Source organism: Gossypium hirsutum, chromosome A04, assembly GCF_007990345.1.
Source record: "Gossypium hirsutum isolate 1008001.06 chromosome A04, Gossypium_hirsutum_v2.1, whole genome shotgun sequence".
NCBI classification, from domain to species: domain Eukaryota; kingdom Viridiplantae; phylum Streptophyta; class Magnoliopsida; order Malvales; family Malvaceae; genus Gossypium; species Gossypium hirsutum.
This window is the reverse complement of record NC_053427.1, coordinates 86,740,581-86,760,210: the sequence shown is the minus strand read 5'-3', so window position 1 is coordinate 86,760,210 and position 19,630 is coordinate 86,740,581. Positions and strand designations below refer to the sequence as shown.

The window sequence follows — 19,630 nt, the reverse complement described above, 5'->3', positions numbered from 1 at the left end:
GGTGAAAACCTCACGAAGGCGTAGTTTCTCACTTCCACTTAAAAGGTGTGACCAACGGTCATGCAATGGAATGTGCAGAGGTATAAAATAAAATACAGAACACGATTATAACTCAAAACAAAAGAGATGCAATGAAAGGATCGTAAATTTAAATCGAATTTTCCACTTTCAACAAAAAGACAAGAAATAATCAACACGTGGCTTGACTCTCTTATTGTCCCCAGTGGAGTCGCCAAGCTGTTGACACAATTTTTTTGATTGAAAAACGGGGTCGACTTGGATTTTAAAAAAAAGAATGAAAACGGGAGTCGCCACCAATCCTTTTTTGACGAGGTGTGATCGGGTCACCTCAAAAAGTGATTGTTTTTAATAAATGATTTAATTTTATTGAAACAACGATTTTGGTCTACGAAATTCAGAAAAATGAATTCGGGAGTCGGTTACGCACGAGGAAGGATTAGCACCCTCGATACGCCCAAAATTGGTACCTAGTTGATTAATTAGTGTCTTAGTGTCGAAAATTGAAAATTTGAAGAGTTTTAAAAATACGATCCTTAAAAGAAACTCTGATAACATGAATTGAAATATAAGATTCTCTTGTTCCGAAGGAATATCACATCCAGCACGTTAGGACACGATACTCTAAACCATCGAAACCAAGATCACCTTATAGTTTAATGAAACCATACTTTGAAGCTTTAAGAGGATATTTGGCTATTTAGTCAAACGAGAAATCGAAACCCAGCACGTTAGGGTACGTTATCTCGATTTTCCAAACGCGAAATATTGCCTTATTTAGAAAAATTTTCCTTTTGGTGTTTAGTGTCAATGCTTGACAAAACAATAACGAATGCGACAAAGTGAGCAAAATAAAGTGAGTAACAACAATACAATAGGCAAAATGGAATGACGAGGCGATTACATAAACAAAGCATACAAATAAATAAATAGAACTAACATTTTAGAAAAAGCACAAGGGTATATGAATAAATAAACAAACACCAAATAACAATGATGACAATAAATACAATTATGTAAAAATGTGTATGCATGTATGATTTAAAGCCATAAAATAAGAAATGCATGTAAATTACAGAATATGAGAACATAGATAAATGTATACATATATAAAAAAAAATCGGTGAGTATTATAAAAATAACAACGATGTTAAAATGATAGTGATGAGTTTAAAATAGATAATGCAAAACAAGAGATTTAAGGTTAATAATGTACACAAAAAAATGGTATATATATATAAGATAAAACAAATAATGTATATAAAGTAATACGAAGGAAAAGAAAAATCTTTGAAACGAAAAACAAATAAAACATTTTTAAATAAATAAGTTGCGTTTAAAAGATATGTAAAACAAGTGTAAATAATAAAACAATTTTAACTAAATAATACATAAAATGGGTTCAAAATGAAGATAAAAATGACAATTTAAAAGGAAACAATAGAAAGCAGTTTATAATATTTAACATATATAATACATCTTAAACATAAAATAAAACAAACAATAATAAAAGCAAATCGATATACATATAAAAAATTTGAAATGTCAGTAAACTTAAAATAATATATATATATGTAAATAAAATTATCTAATATAAATGATACGAGAAAGAAAGAATAATAATAATAAAACCGCTTAGATGAAATGACATAAAAATCTACACAATTTAAAAAAGAAAATAAGATGAAATCAAAATGAGCAAGGAGACTAATAATAATAAACAAAATAATTTGAAAGAAAAGTAAATATATATATATATATTTATGAAATAAAGAACTAAGGATGAAAATGGAAACGGAACAGAATCTGGGGATTGAAACTGTAAATAAATATAACAGGTGGCTAAGGGGCTGAAATAAAAGGCATTGAGGATATGGGGGATCGATTGCGAATATTCCCGTCCCGTATGCGCATCGTTTTGCGCGGGACCAGGTTGAAAAGGGCGCAAAATTCGATGGCCAAAATTAAAGGAAACAAAAGGTTTCATTGAGGGTGCAGCAGAATTTGGGGGGACCAAAGGCACAAATTACCCATTAGGGCAATAGTGCACAGGTCTTTCTTCCATTAACGACACCCTATGGAATATTATAAATATAAAACAAAAAATAAATAAATAAATAGAACCCTAAAAAAGAAATTAGCCCCCACTTCTTTCTCTCTTCTTTCAGACAATCTAAGAATCCCAAAAAAATGAAGGGGGTTCCCTTTTCTGTTCCAAGGTTCCAAGACTACGAACCCCGTCGCCGACTTCGCCGCACCACCACTATCGCCGGTGGCCGACGACAAGCGACCACGGAGGTAAGTTTCTCGTATTTCTCTTTTCTTACATTTTTCATTTTTGAATGCACAAGAAGAGAAAAAAAGGTGAAATAAAATATGCTGAAATTATAATGCAAAAAAAAACAAAAAGGAAAAATCCCCTAAAAATCGTTCTGCTTTTGGTATGTCTTGTTCACAAAACAATTGTCTGATTGAGATTGATTCTTAAGAAATAAAAAAAAGCATGAATAAGTAAATAAATGGAGATCTTGAGAAATAAAAAAGAATGAATAAGTAAATAAATGGATAGCAAGCAGTTTGAAGATTAAAATCAACCTTTCAATATTTCTTTGTTTCCTTTTGATTTTCTAGTGTTCGTAAAAGAGAGGAAGCCCCCTTACAATCATCTGATTTTCGGCTTTTATAGCCGATTTACAGCCTTTTAGTTTCTATTTTTTTTTGTCACTTTGATATTTGGCTTCTTGCAGGTGGCCATGGCCGACAGTGGTGGCAGAAACGTGTGAGTGGAGGTGTGGGCTGGAGGCGTGGCAGACGAGGAGGTGGAGTGGCACACATGCGGCGCTCATGGGCAGTTGGGGCTAGGGTTTGCTGTTGCTGAAAGTTTGTTATGGGCTATTAGGTTTGGGCTTGAATTTGGGTTTGGGCATTTTTGGGTTAATTTTTGTTGTAATGGACTGGAAGTGTTTTATTAGTCTGGTTTGTTTGGGTTGGTTTGCTGGTATGGGCCCGGGCAAAATGGGCTCGTACAATATATATAAACATTAAGCACTAAATTTATTATTATATCAATCAAAATTATATATAATTAACAAAAACCATGATTCATTATCCTTAATTAGTTATTTATTTTCAAAATTGAAAGATTACATTGCTCTAATTATTTTAAGAAGAATCAAATTGCTCATAGATATTAAATATTTTTACCAAAATAAAAAAAATTAGATCCACCACTTACACATAATAAATTAATAACAATTTTTAAATAATTATATTAAATTAAAATATATATTAAATTCAACCATCAAAACCATTTTAAGAGATGAGATGATGATTATGGCAAGCTCTCATAGGTTAATGCACACAACACAAAGAAAACCCTTTCATTGGATAATTCTACTCATAAAAACAACATATAAATTGCTAGCTATATATTGCTGCTACATAGCTATAATAATATATAATAAATGATCTAATATCATATCAGGTGTACAAATTGGCCTTTGAATTACAGGTAATAAATCACCAAAGATGAGCTTTCAAACAGTGTCTTATGCAACAAATATATCTGGCAGTAAACTGTAAGTTGCTGCGAATGGCCAAATTTCTTTCTTTTTTTTTCTAGTTTTGAGGGGAAAAAAAGACAATTTTAAGCTAAAATTATTACAGGTGGAGTTTCAGTTCCTTCATGCTCTTGTTCTTCATCAGTTTCTTTATTTTCACTTTGTTTATCTTCTTCTATTTCATTTGATTCTTCATCAACTGTTGGTACTGGTACTAACTGTGTTTTTTGCTTCATCTCTTTGGCTTTGCCCCATAGTACCACATATACTCCACATACTATCATTAATCCCCCTATGATACTGTTGATTTCCCAGGAAAAAAGAGAAACAATTAGAAACTAAAACACCATTTGCAGCTAAGTTATTCGAGTTTGGATGTGAGTGTTGTATAGGTATAAAGATAGCAATTTGATTCGGATTTAGATCATGTAATTTTGGGATTCAGTTGTTTTAAATTTGGGTGTTTTCTGGTTTGAATGTTTTTATAGTTGAGAGTTTGAGTGTTAGTGTTGGGCAAGTATAAAGGTAGAATTTGATTCGGGTTTAGATCATTTAATCTTGGTTTTTAATTGTTTTAAGTTTGAGTTTTTTTGTAGTTCAAAGTTTAAGTCTGAGTGTTGTGTATATATAGGTATAAAGATAACAATTTGATTTAAGTTTATATAATGTAATTTTGGGTTTTATTTGTTTTATAATTTTGGAGGTTTTCGAGTTTGAGTTTTTCAAGTTCAAAGTTTGGGTGTAACTGTTTTGTAAACTTAATTCGGGTTTAGATCCTGTAATTTTGGGATCTAATTGTTTTAATTTCGGCTGTTTTTGGATTTAAGTTTTTTTTTGTATGGTTCAATCCTTTTCAAGTTCAAACTGTCTTGAGTTTAGCTGGAGTTCAAGACAATCTTAAGATATATTTGAGTTCAACCCTTATTGAGTTTAAATTTCTTTGAATTCAACTGGGATTTGAGTCAATTTTAGGGTATTTTTTTATTTTGAGTTTTAAGTTTAGGGTTTTCTATTTGAGTTTTAAGTTCTAATCGTTATATTCAATAATACCTTTGCATTTTTTAAGTCATATTTTCAAGTTTGAATTGTTTTCGGTGTAATTCAAATTTGAGTCAATCTCAAGGCATAATTGAGTTTTACATGTTCTAAATGTTTTAGAGTTTAGATAAAGATTTGAACTATTTTAATTAAATTCAATTCATATCCAAGCTAATCTCAACTTAAATTTTGATTTTGAGTTTCGGGTTTTTATTATTATTTATTATTATCTACGTTTCAGGTACTAATCTGGAGTTTTCTTTTTCGTATTCAATTTGTTGTAAGCTTGAGTTTGTTTTCTTTAAAATTTAGTATATTAAATCTTTTCAAGTTCTAAAAATTTAGTATATTAAATCTTTTCAAGTTTTAAAATTTGATCTTTGGAGATTCGGTCTCATTTTGCCACCATTGTTTCTATATCCATATTATAATTACCATGTTAGTGCTATAAGAATATAATAAAATAGTAAAGCAAATATGACATAATATACCTTCCTAAATGCAGCTTTTCATCAAGTAACAAAGATCCCACAATAGCAACAAACACAAGCCCCAATGGATTGAATATAGCTGCATACAATGGTCCCTTCAACCTAACAGCCCATGATACCAAAAACACCAACAAAGCAGACCCCATAATTCCCTGAAACATAAGCAAAAAAACAATGTCAACATGTTCAATTCTCCCCCAAAAGAAAAACCCGACATGTAGCCATTAACATACCACAAAAGCAACAGCTAAAAGCCTAACATTCCACCCAAGCTTCCATTGATTCCAATCCCTCACAGTACAAACTGCATACAAAGCTCCTTGTATTGATCCCATCAAACACATCAAAGCAGTGCTTGAATACAAGTAAGGGAACCCCACACTCATTTTTGCCTAACAAAGTTCAAAAATTAAGTACAAAAAAAGACCATGTAAGTAGAGTGAAATTGATGGAATAGGAAAAGGAAAAGAACCCAAGTTTTACCTGATTGATCAACCACAAAGAGAAAGAAATGCAACTCAAAAGACCGAAAAAAGCACCGATAATGAAGTGACCAGTGCCATGATATGAAGGTCCAGGACCTACTTGTTGATGATGATGATGCTTTAAAAGGTTTACATTTGTTGACCAGATGTTTATGTCTATACCTTTGTAAAATGTGAATACCATTGCTCCACCTATTCCTATTAATGTCCCACACACTTTGGCTTTCCCTGCATTTGTTCTTATTGCCAGTTTCTCCATCCTGTTATCATAATTAACTTTGTTTCAATACATGTTAAAAATAGCAAAAATTTAGAGACAGTTGGAATTGGGTTCCACGTTTATATTCGATTTTATCTCTGAATTTTGTGATTCTATTGAGAGTTCGAGGAGGTAATGGCGATCCACAAATTTTCACTCACCAACGCCCTTAGTGGGTGAGGGTGCTCCTGCTGCCTGTCAACTCCTCGAGCGTTTCACAGTGTCACTGAATCCACTAGAACTCTCAACAGAGTCAGAACAAAAACTAGAGATAAAATCCAACATAAACACCTAGAACTCAATACCACATCCATTGGAAGTATCCAACAGACAAAAAAAATCAAAATCAACAAAGGGTTAAGAAGTGTACTTGAAACAAATGGCCAAAATAAAAGTAAAGGCTGGAGCAAGGTTGATCATGGCTGCAACAAATGTTGCAGATGTATGCACCAAGCTTTGCAAGTACAAGTTTTGACCCAATGATCCTCTGTTAAATATCTTTACAATTAGCCACAGATTTTTGTATATATACATATATACACAAATAAATTTAAGTTATACATACCCGAATAACCCACAAAGAAACGCTTGAAGCAGTACTTTTCTATTAATTTTCTTCAAGCTCTTCCTGTAAAAAAAGAACACAAATAAAAAAAAAACAACTGATAAAAGAACAATTGAAACAAAAAAAGATTAAGCTTTAACCTTTCAAAAATAAGAGCAAGCGGAACCATGATAACAGTGGCGAACATGAATCTATAAACTACAATAAGCCTTAAACTCATCCCATCATCAGCAGCCAACTTATACATTACATTAATACCAGCAAATATGATCTGTACCAATACCATTAACAATGGCGGCTTTATACTATGAAAAATATTCTCAATTCGACCCATTTTTATGTATAAAACCTCAAAAATATGAAAACCAAACAAAGAAAAAAAAACCTAGAAATCTTTGTTGGTTTTTTCTTGTTTTCTTCGCTTAATCCTAAGCTAGAAGAGAACCCAAAATTGAAAAATTAAAAACCCAGGAATCTGTATAAATGCTTTTCTCTTTTTTTCCAAATGTAAATTATAACAGATAATTATTGTTATTTAATGATTTAATAATCATTAATTTTTTGAAGAAAAATTAAATTAATTAAATTAAAATAAAAAAGATAGTAATTTTCTCTAACTTCCAAAGAATCCAAAAGTAGAACGGGTCTTAGGCGTAGGAGTTGTTAATAAACTTATCAGATAAACTAAAAAGATATCCAGTATATTTATGTTCTCTCTTGGGGATTCTCATGCAAAAATAAATGGTAATATATATATATATATATTTTCAAATAATGTAGAAAATATTTTTTAATTAGTAAATGTGATATTTTATTATAAATATTTTGGGTAAACTACACCTAATGTTACTAAATTAACAGTAAGTTTGCATTTCGGACATTTAATTTTAAAAAGTTACAAAATGATCACTAAACTAGCTAGTAAGTTTTAAGTGACAATTCGACAATTGATATAGTGGATTGATATCTTTTGATAAGTAGAAGAACATTCTTTAAATCTAAGTCAATGTGATAGTTAGTATCGAAGATCGAAGATTAAAACTAATTGAATTTTAATTCGTAGAATTATAACAATGGTGTAAACGTAAAAGTATATAATATAATAAAATGATACTATTTTAGATTTAAAATAATATTTAGAATTTACTTGGTTATTCATAAAATCAATTATAAAATTTATAATATAAGTAATTAAAGTTAATTATAACTTTGATAAATTAAAAAAATTAACATTTAGGATTGTTTTAATTAAAGTTAATAAAATTTAAAATTTTCCATATTAAAGCATGTACACTTGCACAATAAAAATTATACCAACCAAGCAAATTTTCCTTATTTGCAAGAATATTTATAGAAATATATATAGCAGGGATCCACTTAGACGGGTGTAAAATTTAAGTGGTTTTTATATAATTAATATTTTAATAATTAACGTCATATTTGCTATTTTATTTATATAGATTATGCATGACAAGTTTGACATAAATTAAAAATTAAAAAGTTACAGAAAAATGTAAAACCAGTGTAAGTGGATTCCTCCTCTGTCTCTTTATATATATAATTTTTATAAGGTTTTTGCAATTAGTCCCTGTAATTTGAAAAAGTTGTGGATTTAATTTCTATACTTTAATTTGGTTATTTTTAGTATTTAAACTTTTAAAATTTTAAACTTTTAGGTCCTCATTGAGCTATAATTGTTAAATTTATTAATTTTTAATTTTTTTTTGTTGCTAAATGCTTTTTTTTTTCGTAAATTTTGGTTGTTAATTTCAAAAAAAAATTCATTTTCAATTTTTGGTTATGATTTTTTATTTTTATTAGTTAATTAGATTTAAACATTTTCAAATTCAATTGTTTTGCTTATTTTGTTTTCATATTATTTTCAATGTGTTTTTCTTAATTCTTTTATAAAAGATATTTAATTTTAAGTAATCTAAAAAAAATTAAATTAAGTTAAAAAATTCAAAAAATAAACACATTTTCCCTCCATTTCCCAAATAAACATAAAATCAAACAACATAAAATATTGTGAGTTTATGATTACATATGTTGCTAGTTTCCTTTGCTTCTTCCTCCTCCTGTTTTTCTTCTTTATCCTTAGTTCTCACATACATATATATATAAACTTTCCCTTACATTTCCCTATGATCAAACAATGGGTGCCTCAGTTTTCACTTCTTTTACAATGGGTTCTTCTTTCTTAGCTCCTTCACTTTTCTTTTCAGCCAAAACAATAATCTCATCTTCTTCTTCTTCTTCTTCTTCCTTTTTCTTTTGCTTTTCAGCTTCAACCATTGTTTTTGCCTCAACAATGACTTCTTCTTTCTTTGGGGCCTCCTTTGGAGCCTCAACAATGACTTCTTCTTTCTTTGGGGCCTCCTTTGGAGCGTCAACAATGGCTTCTTCCACTTTCTTTGGCGCCTCGACAATGGCGGCTTCTTCTTTAACCTTTGGTTCTTCAAGAGTTATTGTCTCCACCTTAGTTTCATTGCTCTTTTCTTCCTGTACAAAGAAAAAATGTATGTTAATGGGAAGCCTTTCATGTATGATATATTAGAGTGTTAAGATATTACATTATCAAGCAATGAACCAAGAGAATTCGGCTTGGTTTCATCAGCTTCCTTCACGACCACCGGTTCGTCTTTTGTTTCAACCGGCTGAACGGATTCTTCCTTGATCGGTTCTGGTGCGGGGACGGTGGCCGGTGAGTTTTCATCTTTCAAAACCTTTGGTTTAGTAGCACAAGCACCCATTATCGATTTCTTGTTCTTTTACCTTTCTCTTTCTTGGGATTTTTTTATATATATGCAGGAGAAAGGTTGAAAGAAGAAGAAGAAGATGATAGAGGAAGCCAAAATGGAAGGAAATGGAGTTTATTGTGATGAGATTATTAGGGTTACATTGAGTGGCTTTTATAAGGTTTGGTTTTGGGATCTTTGAGTGGTGTAGAATGAGTTAAGGAAAGCCATTGGTTGCCAAATTCACAATCTATTTTTATCTTGGAATCATTGAAAAATAAGTTAGGCTTTTTAAAATTTTCTTCTCATATAAATTTAATTACTGAAGTTAAATGAGATGGTAAGAAAATATATTTTTATTATCTGTCATAACCAATATTTAATCCGGTTTATGTTTTTATATCTTAAAGATTTGATTTGTAGATATCATTTAATCGTAAACGTTGATGTACTTGATCTATACCGTAAGATTTGAGGAGGCTCACATCTAATCCGGTTTATGTTTCCATATCTTAGAGATTTGATTTGTAGATACCCGTTAATCGTAGCCGTTGGTGTACTTGATCTGTATGTTTGGATTTGGGGAGGCTCAACTATAAATAGAGGCCTCCTCCCTCTTATTTTTCTGTGACTTGTTCTTGTTTTGTTCTTCATTCATCTTATTTGGCTTCGAGGAGAAATTCTTTAACTTAGGTATTTTTGGAGCAAGAAACTTCCTAAAGCCACACAGATTGTGAGGCAAAATCCTAAGTACGTGACAATTGCTCCAAAAAATATCATAACCAATACCCAACTCAATAGGATACTATCCATTTTGAGTACACATAGCCCTCACGACTTTGCTCTTGGGAGCACCTATACACCCCAAAAAGTCTCTTATATAACCCAAGTCTCTCCCGTGCTTTGCTGATGTGGGATTTGCCTAAGGTGTTATATTATCAATCATATACTACTAATTAATCAATTGTTTAATGATAAAAAATTAACCAATTATTTACTACTAATATTAATTATGATGCATTATTATCTTACTATTATTAATATTTGTAATTATGAAATTTACAATCAATATTTGCTTTTATATTTATTTATTAATTGTTAATTATCAAAATATTTGAACTAATAACTTTATTTCAAAAGGGTATACAATCTTGTTTTAATGATGTAATATTTTTTTTTAGTTAAACGAAAACTTGATATAATTTTAAACTTAGAGTAATGATGAAATTTGTAAATGTATAAACTTTTATTAATAATTTAAGCAATTTTTGACATTTTAAAGATGAAATACATAATTATGGTCTTATTAATAATTTACTATTTTTTTATGAATTGTTAAATACTATGTAATTTATTACTTACTAAAACATTTTTAATATTATTAATATGTAAATGTTATTTTTAATAAACTAATTATTTATTAAACATTTTATTAATTCAAATATTCTAGTTTATAATAATTTAAAACATTAACTAAATTATTTTGTTCTCTCTACTAAAAATGAACAAATTAATCCTTATAAGTTAAATGAAAGAGTAAATGGGTTTCTATGTTAAAAATTTCGATCCATTCTTTACTATTAAAAATTGATTATTGTATATCAGCATAAAGTGCACATGGCACGTCATGTATAGTTATTGAGAGAACCTAAGTACTCTCTTTCGGATTCAAGAAATAGTTCTCAGAGATCTTTTTTCTTTTTGGAAGATACAGAAGCGAAACAATCAATCTATTGAGAAGACCCAAAAGATTCTTCCAATGTATCATTTCTGGGTCCAATGGAATTCATAGGTATAAGAGGAAGTCGTGTCAAATAGAGATTTTTTTCTTTCAACCATATTTCAATTGTTAATACAATATATAAAGACCGCTGCTACAAATAGTACTACACCATTGATCGTAAGATATTGATTGCTTGTTGAACCCTGTGAATTGTGTGAAAGTAAGATACTCCAAATTCGAGGGTCCAAGAGTTTTATAAAACATTCTTGGTTCAACCACGCTAGTGTAACAATAGGAATAGATGGAATTTTTAACCGAAAAGACCGGTTTGTTCTTCGATCTAACATACAAGAACTAATTTATCAATTTTTTGAGTAAAAAGAACAAAATGCAACTAACTTCTAGTATGAGGGACTAATGGTACTTTTACCAAGATTTAGATCAAAATCTTATAAATTTATAATGATAACGAATATACAATTTTGTCAATTTTTAGAATAAAATCAATAGTATATGGAAAGTTGATAAACCAAAAACCTGAATCCATGGCAATGGAAATTGACATGCATATCCAAAGATTCAAGAGGTGATTTTATACATTATCATTAAAAAAAAACAATAGATAATGTTTGAAACTATTACAAACAGCAGCCATTGATTAAAAAAAAAAAGAAGAAGAACCAACTTTGATATACTTAAAACCCTTTCAAGATCCAATCTTTTTACCCTTAAGTTGCAATGCAATGCATTCATTTCCATGTTTCAAACACTTGTTTACCAGTCTCATCTTTTCCAGTTCCATGTCCTGTTTCCAGCTTCGACACCTCCACTTCAACCGCTGTTTCTCTAAATCGAGCACCTTGGACTTCAGCCGTAGCTTTTGCTTCTCTAGTTGATATGCCCGGCGTGTCATCCATTGTGATCCATCTGCTTCATTGTCTTCAGTGTCCGGAATTTGGTTGAAACATGACGGTTTCAAAGAACTCGTGGGACCTACAACTTCGTTATTGTTCATTGGCTTGAACCACATTGTTGAGATCTCCGCAGAAAACCCGGAATTTGCCCCATTGTACTCGGTTGCATCACCTTCAGCATTTAAAGTTTGGTTAGAACCCGATGGGGCAATACCGTTTTCGCTAATCAGCTCTAACCACTTTGCTGAGAACTCTGCAAAATCCTCATTATCCTTAGCTGTGACACCAGCTTTTTTATCAGGCACGGGTTGGTTCGAGTCAAGTAGCTCGTAATCATCTACGTTCTTTAGAATAAACAACAAAGACTGCAACAAATCAGGATCATGAGGTAGATACAATCGATTGCCATTATGATACGAGCACATCTCTTCGAAAAACAAATGTTTTGACATCAAAAGTTTTCGTACATCTTCTTTCCCTTTCTCCGATACGTTTATTATATCCAAAAGCTTCGGGTTCTCAACAACCTTGCAAGAAGTGCCTCTCCCTAGTAAATCATTTAATCTCCTATATGTTTTGTTCAAATTATTAAACTTGTCCTCACATTGTTGTGGAGAGACGATGTAACCTCGTTCGAGCATCACCTTCGAAACACACTTCCATTTCCCAAGTTTCCTCAAAAGAGAAGAAACTTTTATCTGATTACCTGCACAATCGGTGGAAGGATCCTCTCCGATGTAAGAAAGAATAGTAATCAAAAGCTTCACCATTTTTCCGGTCCATTTCATGCGTTGCCATGGCGACCCGTCCTCATTCTTACCAGCTTCATTGTGCTCGAGCATGCATTGATTGGGATAATTTGTCACATCATCCTCAATAACAATGATTTCCTGTCTCTCGTTTTCAACTGAACCAAAAGCAGAAGGAAGTCTGGACATGCATGGCTGTTGTTCGTTTTGAGGCTGTATCGATCCTTGTAGGCCTAGACAATCGTATTCCCATTCCTGCAGCATGTTACCACCTGCTGATGGTTTACCTTCCATTGTTTCCAAGAAAAAATAAGCTTGTCGGGATACAATCCGTGTGCTTAGTTAGTATCTAGATGCCATTGGAGCACAATAACAGATATAAGCAGTTAAATGTCATTCTCGGTTTAGCACCAAGCTCAAGAAGTCCCATAGAATGATTTTCTTTCCATGGATAGCAGTAACTAGAAGGAGATTTATCAGTAAAAGCTTAAGCAAAGCAATACTTTACAGCCAAAGTCCGTCTAATTTCTAAGACCGATTGGAAGAAACAACACTTGATTTCACGAAAGTAGATCCAAACGAGAGCCAAATCATAAATTTGTGAACAAGAAAGAAAATGAATATAACAAACTCAAATAGCCAAATGGGACTTATCTGTTGCATGGAGCAAAAACGGCCATTTCCTCCATCTGACCTTTTGCTCTGTCTTTACAAAACTGCAATGTGCAAACATCAACGACAGATAATAATTCAGATTTAAAGTGCAGTTGGTGCAATATGTGAATGCTTGGGAATTAGTGAAAACGGACGATAAAACTGAAACGGCCGAAAGGCAACTTGGGCACATGTAGCTTCGGTTTTAACATAAACACAATATCTAAGTGCCACTTGTCGGTTCATTAATGCTTACAAAACATACAGGTAACACAGAAAACACAGCTCACAACAGGTTTATGTTCAAAATTCGTAACAATAGCCTGAAAACAGATGAAACAAAATACCATAACGTATCATTTAAGAAAACATGAGGTGACGATATTGACAACCGTAAACAAACCTAGTAAGTCTTTCGTTACACTAAACTTAAAATACAATTCCAAGAAGTACCCGAATCACAACACGTACTCAGTTTCAGAAACTACTCATTTCCTTGTTACTAACTTGAATGCCAAACGCTCATTTGCAAGCTTCATGCAGTCATTTTCCAGCCTCATCTTATCTAAATCCTTGTCCTGGTTCCAATTTGTCCTTCGCCACTTAAACCGTTTCTTTTCAAGCTCAAGCTTTTGTACCTGAATTTGTAACTTCTGCTTTTGCAGCTCGAGTAAACGGAATGCCATCCATTGCTCTTGCAATCCATAGGCGCTGCTTTTGCCATACTCCACACTGTTCAAACTCACGTCGTTTCCCTGACGAAACACATCATCCGGTTCAGCATCGTGCAGTTCTTTCTCGAACTCATCATCCCCATTGTATTGCCTCAACTGCAAGGAGCATTGCAACTTGGGATATTGAGGAAGATACAATCTATTCCTGGTATGGTACAAACACATCTCCTTGTAAAACAAATTTTTCGAACTCAAAATCTTCTTCACTTCCTCTTTTACCTTATCCGATACGTCCATTACATCCAAAAGCTCCGGCTTCTCCACAACCTTGCAAGAAGTACCTTTGCCAAGCACATCATTGAGTCTCTTGTATCTTTTATTCAAATCATTGAACTTGTCCTCGCATTGTTGAGGCGATACACGATAACCCCTTTTAACCATAAGTTTCGAAACACATCTCCATTTCCCTATCTTATGCGACATAGACAGTTTTCTCTTAACACCACCTTGACAATCAGAAGATGCATCTTCGTCGATATAACAAACAGCATTGATCAACAGCTTAACCATTTGCACCGTCCATTTCACTCGGCGCCACAAGAACTCGCCTTTCCCCTTACAACCACCACCATAACATCCATCACAACCACCACCACCACCTTCTTCATCAAAAGTATTCCAATTATCATCACAAGATTTTCCAACTTCTTTCATAACATCTTGAAATTGGTAAAATTGCGGGTTTAACCCTTCATGAACCTGAAATGAGCCATCACCTTGAATCAAATTATCATCTAATACTGGATTTCCCTCCATAGTTTACCAAACAAAAAGAAAATTTCAAGATTTTTAAACCTTTTAAAACCAGAAAAGGAAATTCTGCTAATATAGATGGTAAATTAAAAGCAGAACCTTTTGAGTGGATACAGCAATTAAAGTGAAATCAAGCACAAAGATTCAGAAAATCAGAAAACAATTAAACACCTAAATTGCATGCAACATTGTAGAAATCAAATATAACCCTCAATTTCATTCATTTTTTTTTGGGATTATTTTCAAATGCAAAAAAGCAAGTTCTAAAGCAATAATATTAGCTAAAAAAGAGACTTATCTGGCACAAAAGTAAAAACCCATTTCGTCATATTCATAAAGGTTTGTTTTTTTTTTTCCTTAACAAAGAAAGTTTTATATTTTGGCTCCAAAACTCCATTTTTTTAATTATTTTTTTGCGAATTTGCAGTTGTGCTACTACATGCGTCCAATTTGGCATGGTTGGGTCAGGTCCGACCCGGTTAAATCATGCCACACCTGTATATATGATTTGGGCTGCAAATACGAGGGTTAACATACATGGAAGGTCCTTGTATAATAGGGAATAATTAATTTAGTCTATTTATTATTAAATGAATCAATTTAGTTAAAGTTTAAATTGTAAATGTTAATATTTGTTGTATAAAAATGTCTTAAAATTATATTTTTTCGGGGTCATAAGGAATAGAAATGGAGAGTAGATTATGGGGTATAATAGGAACTTGGGCAAATATTCAATCTTTGATGCTAAATTATGGAGTATACTTGATGGTTTGACCCTCATTCAAAATAGGAGCTATGATGGTGTGAAATTTTAATATGATAATGTGGAGGCAGTTAAAACTATTCAGAATTCTTCTCCGATAAGTTCAAACTTTGCCTTCATTAAATGAATTCATCACTTGTTGGGAAAGGTAAGATCTTGAATAATTAAACATCTTCCTAGAGAATATAACAAAACTACTGACTGGCTAAAATGGCTTTGGTAACAAACCAAAGATTGAAGACTTTTTGAGGAGATTCCAAGAGAGGTGCTAATACTTTCTTCTATTGCTCACTCGAGATATGGTCGAAATATTATGTAGTTAGTTTATTTGTCTGCTATTTATTGATTTTTTTTATATATAAAACTATGTTTTTTAAATAATAAATATTTATTTTATTTTAATTTGGTCATATTTGATTCTTCAATAGTACAGGGATTAAATTATTAGTACTCTTTAAGGAACCACATGTTAAAAAGCTTAAAAAGACTGATACAAAGTCTACAAGTTTATGCAGCATTTTCTTCTTCCTATTTTGCAGCATCAGCAGCAGCATAGAGTGCTTTAATTTCTTCAACGTCATCATAGCTACCAAGGAAAACCGGAGATCGTTCATGTATCTTCCCCGGAACTAAATCGAGGGCCTGCAACTCCATCAAAGATCAACAACATATGTAAATATATGTATGTATATATGAGAACAAAGAATAGTGAGTTGATATCACATTACCCTTTGCTTTCCAGTAAAAGCTTGACCTCCAGCTTGTTCCATTAGGTATGACATAGGGAAAACTTCGTAAAGAACACTATATTCGAAACACGAAAGCTCGATTTATTTGTATAAAGTTGTAATGAAAAAATGAAGCTTTTGAAACAATACTTTACCGTAGCTTCCCATTAGGACTTTTCTTATCTGCAGGGTATAAAAAGATACCACCATAAAGCAATGTTCGGTGAACATCTGCAACCATGCTGCAAAAGTGTAATGTCATTAGTTGAAAGTAACTTGTTAGTTTTTTTTTCGTGTCTAGCACTCGTATTTGACCAGTATCCGGATATAATATAAGAATATGATCATATCTGATGCTCATATTTGAGTTCGAATAGCGTAGCTAATAGTAAATACCTTCCAATGTACCTAAGGGACTTTGGGGGTGAACCGTCTGTAGGGAACTTGCATTTTTCAACAAACTTTCGAGTTGGTTCATCCCAATTTTTGGCATTTCCTTCATTTACTGAATAAATCTTTCCTTTCTTAGGTATCTGCTCCAAAGCAAACAGGTAATGTAACTATAACATCATGACAACTTGATCAATGGAGTAAGTATTAATACCTTGATATCGGGATGAGTTAATATGAACTCCCCTAGAGATGGATCGAGAGTGAAACCGTTAACGCCGCTCCCAGTACTTAGCACTAACTGCAAAATCAAAAGAAAACAACACTTCCTTTAGGCTTCAATCATCAAAAAGCAAAACCGATTCAAGTTTCTACAAATGCTGATAAATGGTGATGAGAGACTGTTTTCTAACCGTGCAGGAGCTTCCGTACATACAATAACCGGCTGCTACGAGATTATTTCCAGGTTGTAATACATCATCAATGGTGGGATTGTCTTTATGTTTCACCATATAAATCCCAAATATCTAAATTACAAGAGGGAAAACATGCATGTTACCATTCATAAACCAGTTTCATTAAGCAAAAGAAGGTAAAAGTATCATGGAGACCCTGTACTAAGGGTTAGATTGCATTTTACCCCCTTTACTAAAAAAACATGGGCCTGTTTGCTCTTTGACTTTGTATGGGGACTAATTTGCCCTTTTTTTTAGTAGAGGGGTAAAATGCAATCAAACTTAGTACAAAGACTTTTACATACTTTTACCGCAAAAGAACAAGCTTGAGAGTGGTGTATAAGGAGGCCATACAGCTCCTATGGAAACACCACAATCAATGTTTGAGGATCCATCCAATGGATCAAAAACAACAATGTATCTGAATAAAACACCACAAAATTTTGGCATGATAAGTTAGCCTAGACTTCATACATGGATAAATATAGTGAATGAATATGATCTTTCAAGTATATAGAAAATTTTCAAAAAAGAATTGAACATATTCATGTCGGATTGAATATATACTTTCCACGCTTTGATTGATCCACAAATATAGCTTCTTCATCTTCCTCAGAAACCAGGAGGCACTACATAAAAATGTTTAATACAGAAAAATCAAGCACTAATTTTTATTCAATCAAGCATTTAAGCAAATGGTTTTCAGGCATTATTTACTGTTCTTCCACTGCTAATCAAAGCCTTAACAAAAACTTCATTAGAAAGCACATCCAATTTCTTTTGTTCTTCACCCTGAAACATTGAAAAACAAAAACAAAATAAACCCAAATTTTATAATACAATATAGATCAATAGGGAAGCCATTAAAATGGGATTTTAAAGCTTTTTAAACAATTTAAACCATACCTGGATATTGGTTTCTCCAGCAAGTCCAAATAGTTTGGCAAGACCCGCCTATAAACGCACAAAAAAGAAAAAAGGATTTTGGGGTCAAATACATATATTTGAAGGAATGATCATTGAGAAAAGGTAAGTGTAAGAAGTAAGAACCTTGCTAACAGAAGAGCAAACGAATTTACAGCCAAGAACAATATGATTGAGCAAGATGGTGAAATCACCACGAGATTCAGGGTACTTGGTTTGTTCATTAAGGACATGGCGAGTGATGGTCATCAAATCAGTTCTATGGGCATCAGCTGCATGATCCATGGTGCACCCTTTTTTTTTCCTCTTCAATTTGGATTAAGCTTTTCCTTTTTTGGCGATCAAATGAAATGATAAAAGAATAAAACTTAGTGAGCAAAGAACCCTTTTCTTTTTTGCTTCTGTTATTGTTGCGTATGAAGGTGAAGTAGAGGAATATATATAATATTCCACGAATTAAGGATAACAAGTTGGGAATGTGTGATGATGATACCAAAGAATATAACCAAAATGAACAGAACCAGGTCGAGTCAATGGAGGATTGGGATGACACGTTTGGGGTACCCTTTGATCACTTGGCTGTGAGTCATCAAGAATCAAGGTCAGATCTTTTTATTATTATTTTTCCATCTATACTGTTTCTACTATTGCAAGCTGTTACCTTTTGATCAACAATGGCGTTTTCTTTTTCCTTTAAAGTAAAAGGTAGTAGCATGGCAGATACTAGTTATATTTAAAAATAGATAATTTAATATATCAAAAAATAAATTGATATTTTTAAGTATATATACATTAAGAAATATATTAAAAAATAAATTAAATTAACATTTTGGAAGGGAACATTCATAAGTAGGATATAATCTGGAACAAAAAGGCTAAATCAAATGACCTTTGAAATTTGTACATAAATTGAATTAAAAATCCGATTCAAACCGATCTTTTTTTTCTAACTTATTTTTCTTTTGAATCATTTGAACCGATTATCAATCCGGGTCAAACCCACCTTATTTACCGTTCTAGTTTATCTTTGGAGAGCTTTAGGGCACGTTTGGTTCGCTGTATTGGATTAGAAGTGTATTGGATTAGAGGTGTAATGGATTAGAGGTGTATTGGAATAGAGGTGTAATAGCAAATCAACTGTTTCGTTGAATGTAATGGAATAGAGGCGTAATAGTAATCTTGTGTTTGGTTGAATGGAATAGAGGTGTAATAGCATAATGGAAAAAACTAAAATGACTAGAATACCCTTAGCATAAATTTGTTTTGGTAAATGATTATTGTTATTGTTATTTAAATTTTAATAAGATTATTAATATTAATAATAAATAATTTAATCATATTTAAACATAATTATTATTAAATATCTTATAATTAAAATATATAATTTAATAAAATTCTTAATAATCAATATTCTTATATGAATTTACTCAAATCATAATATATGATACTATAAAAGATAATTTAACATAATTATTATTAAATATATTATAATTAAAATATATAATTTAATAAAATTCTTAATAATTAATATTCTTATATGAATTTATTAAAATCATAATATATGATACTATAAAATGTAATTTGAAATAATTAATATTAAATAATTAATGTTGACAAATGTTTGTTCTCATCTTGGTTACCATCAACATGCCCTTCATCTTCTAACTAATTGCTAGAATACCACTATAA

General features: G+C 31.8%; 5 protein-coding genes and 1 long non-coding RNA gene across 8 annotated transcripts; 1 reads left to right on the top strand and 5 right to left on the bottom strand.

Annotated features, from left to right (window-relative positions):
- Positions 1-2,140: 2,140 nt before the first annotated feature.
- Positions 2,141-3,081, top strand: LOC121228271 (uncharacterized). The gene is made up of 2 exons (XR_005925825.1): positions 2,141-2,316; positions 2,766-3,081. It is a non-coding gene; the product is annotated as an uncharacterized lncRNA (long non-coding RNA).
- A 422-nt stretch (positions 3,082-3,503) lies between these two features.
- Positions 3,504-6,898, bottom strand: LOC107923758 (WAT1-related protein At1g25270). Its single transcript, XM_016853923.2, has 7 exons — positions 6,557-6,898; positions 6,417-6,479; positions 6,222-6,338; positions 5,591-5,852; positions 5,341-5,499; positions 5,108-5,259; positions 3,504-3,878 (listed from the first exon to the last, which is right to left on the bottom strand). Exons 1-7 carry the CDS (start codon positions 6,748-6,750, stop codon positions 3,665-3,667), a joined length of 1,161 nt encoding a protein of 386 aa, XP_016709412.1. The 5' UTR covers positions 6,751-6,898; the 3' UTR covers positions 3,504-3,664.
- A 1,479-nt stretch (positions 6,899-8,377) lies between these two features.
- Positions 8,378-9,383, bottom strand: LOC107923726 (protein TonB). Of its 3 annotated transcripts, none has more exons than XM_041111673.1 (3): positions 8,990-9,306; positions 8,763-8,918; positions 8,378-8,720 (listed from the first exon to the last, which is right to left on the bottom strand). In XM_041111673.1, exons 1-3 carry the CDS (start codon positions 9,167-9,169, stop codon positions 8,565-8,567), a joined length of 492 nt encoding a protein of 163 aa, XP_040967607.1. In that variant the 5' UTR covers positions 9,170-9,306; the 3' UTR covers positions 8,378-8,564. The 3 variants fall into 3 exon arrangements, with proteins under 3 accessions (XP_040967607.1, XP_016709385.1, XP_040967606.1); XM_016853896.2 differs by having other exon boundaries at positions 8,378-8,762; positions 8,805-8,918; XM_041111672.1 differs by having other exon boundaries at positions 8,378-8,918; positions 8,990-9,383.
- Positions 9,384-11,453: 2,070 nt separating this feature from the next.
- LOC107924621 (uncharacterized) lies at positions 11,454-13,346 on the bottom strand. Its single transcript, XM_016855149.2, has one exon. The coding sequence runs from the start codon at positions 12,832-12,834 to the stop codon at positions 11,584-11,586; it is 1,251 nt and encodes a 416-aa protein (XP_016710638.2). The 5' UTR covers positions 12,835-13,346; the 3' UTR covers positions 11,454-11,583.
- Positions 13,347-13,528: 182 nt separating this feature from the next.
- Positions 13,529-14,684, bottom strand: LOC107924623 (uncharacterized). The gene has a single exon (XM_041111671.1). The coding sequence runs from the start codon at positions 14,682-14,684 to the stop codon at positions 13,683-13,685; it is 1,002 nt and encodes a 333-aa protein (XP_040967605.1). The 3' UTR covers positions 13,529-13,682.
- Positions 14,685-15,813: 1,129 nt separating this feature from the next.
- Positions 15,814-18,524, bottom strand: LOC107924622 (fructose-1,6-bisphosphatase, cytosolic). Its single transcript, XM_016855150.2, has 11 exons — positions 18,068-18,524; positions 17,924-17,971; positions 17,735-17,809; positions 17,585-17,646; positions 17,372-17,438; positions 16,976-17,089; positions 16,777-16,863; positions 16,569-16,705; positions 16,328-16,414; positions 16,173-16,248; positions 15,814-16,086 (listed from the first exon to the last, which is right to left on the bottom strand). The coding sequence occupies exons 1-11, from the start codon at positions 18,224-18,226 to the stop codon at positions 15,973-15,975; spliced, it is 1,026 nt and encodes a 341-aa protein (XP_016710639.2). The 5' UTR covers positions 18,227-18,524; the 3' UTR covers positions 15,814-15,972.
- Positions 18,525-19,630: the final 1,106 nt, after the last annotated feature.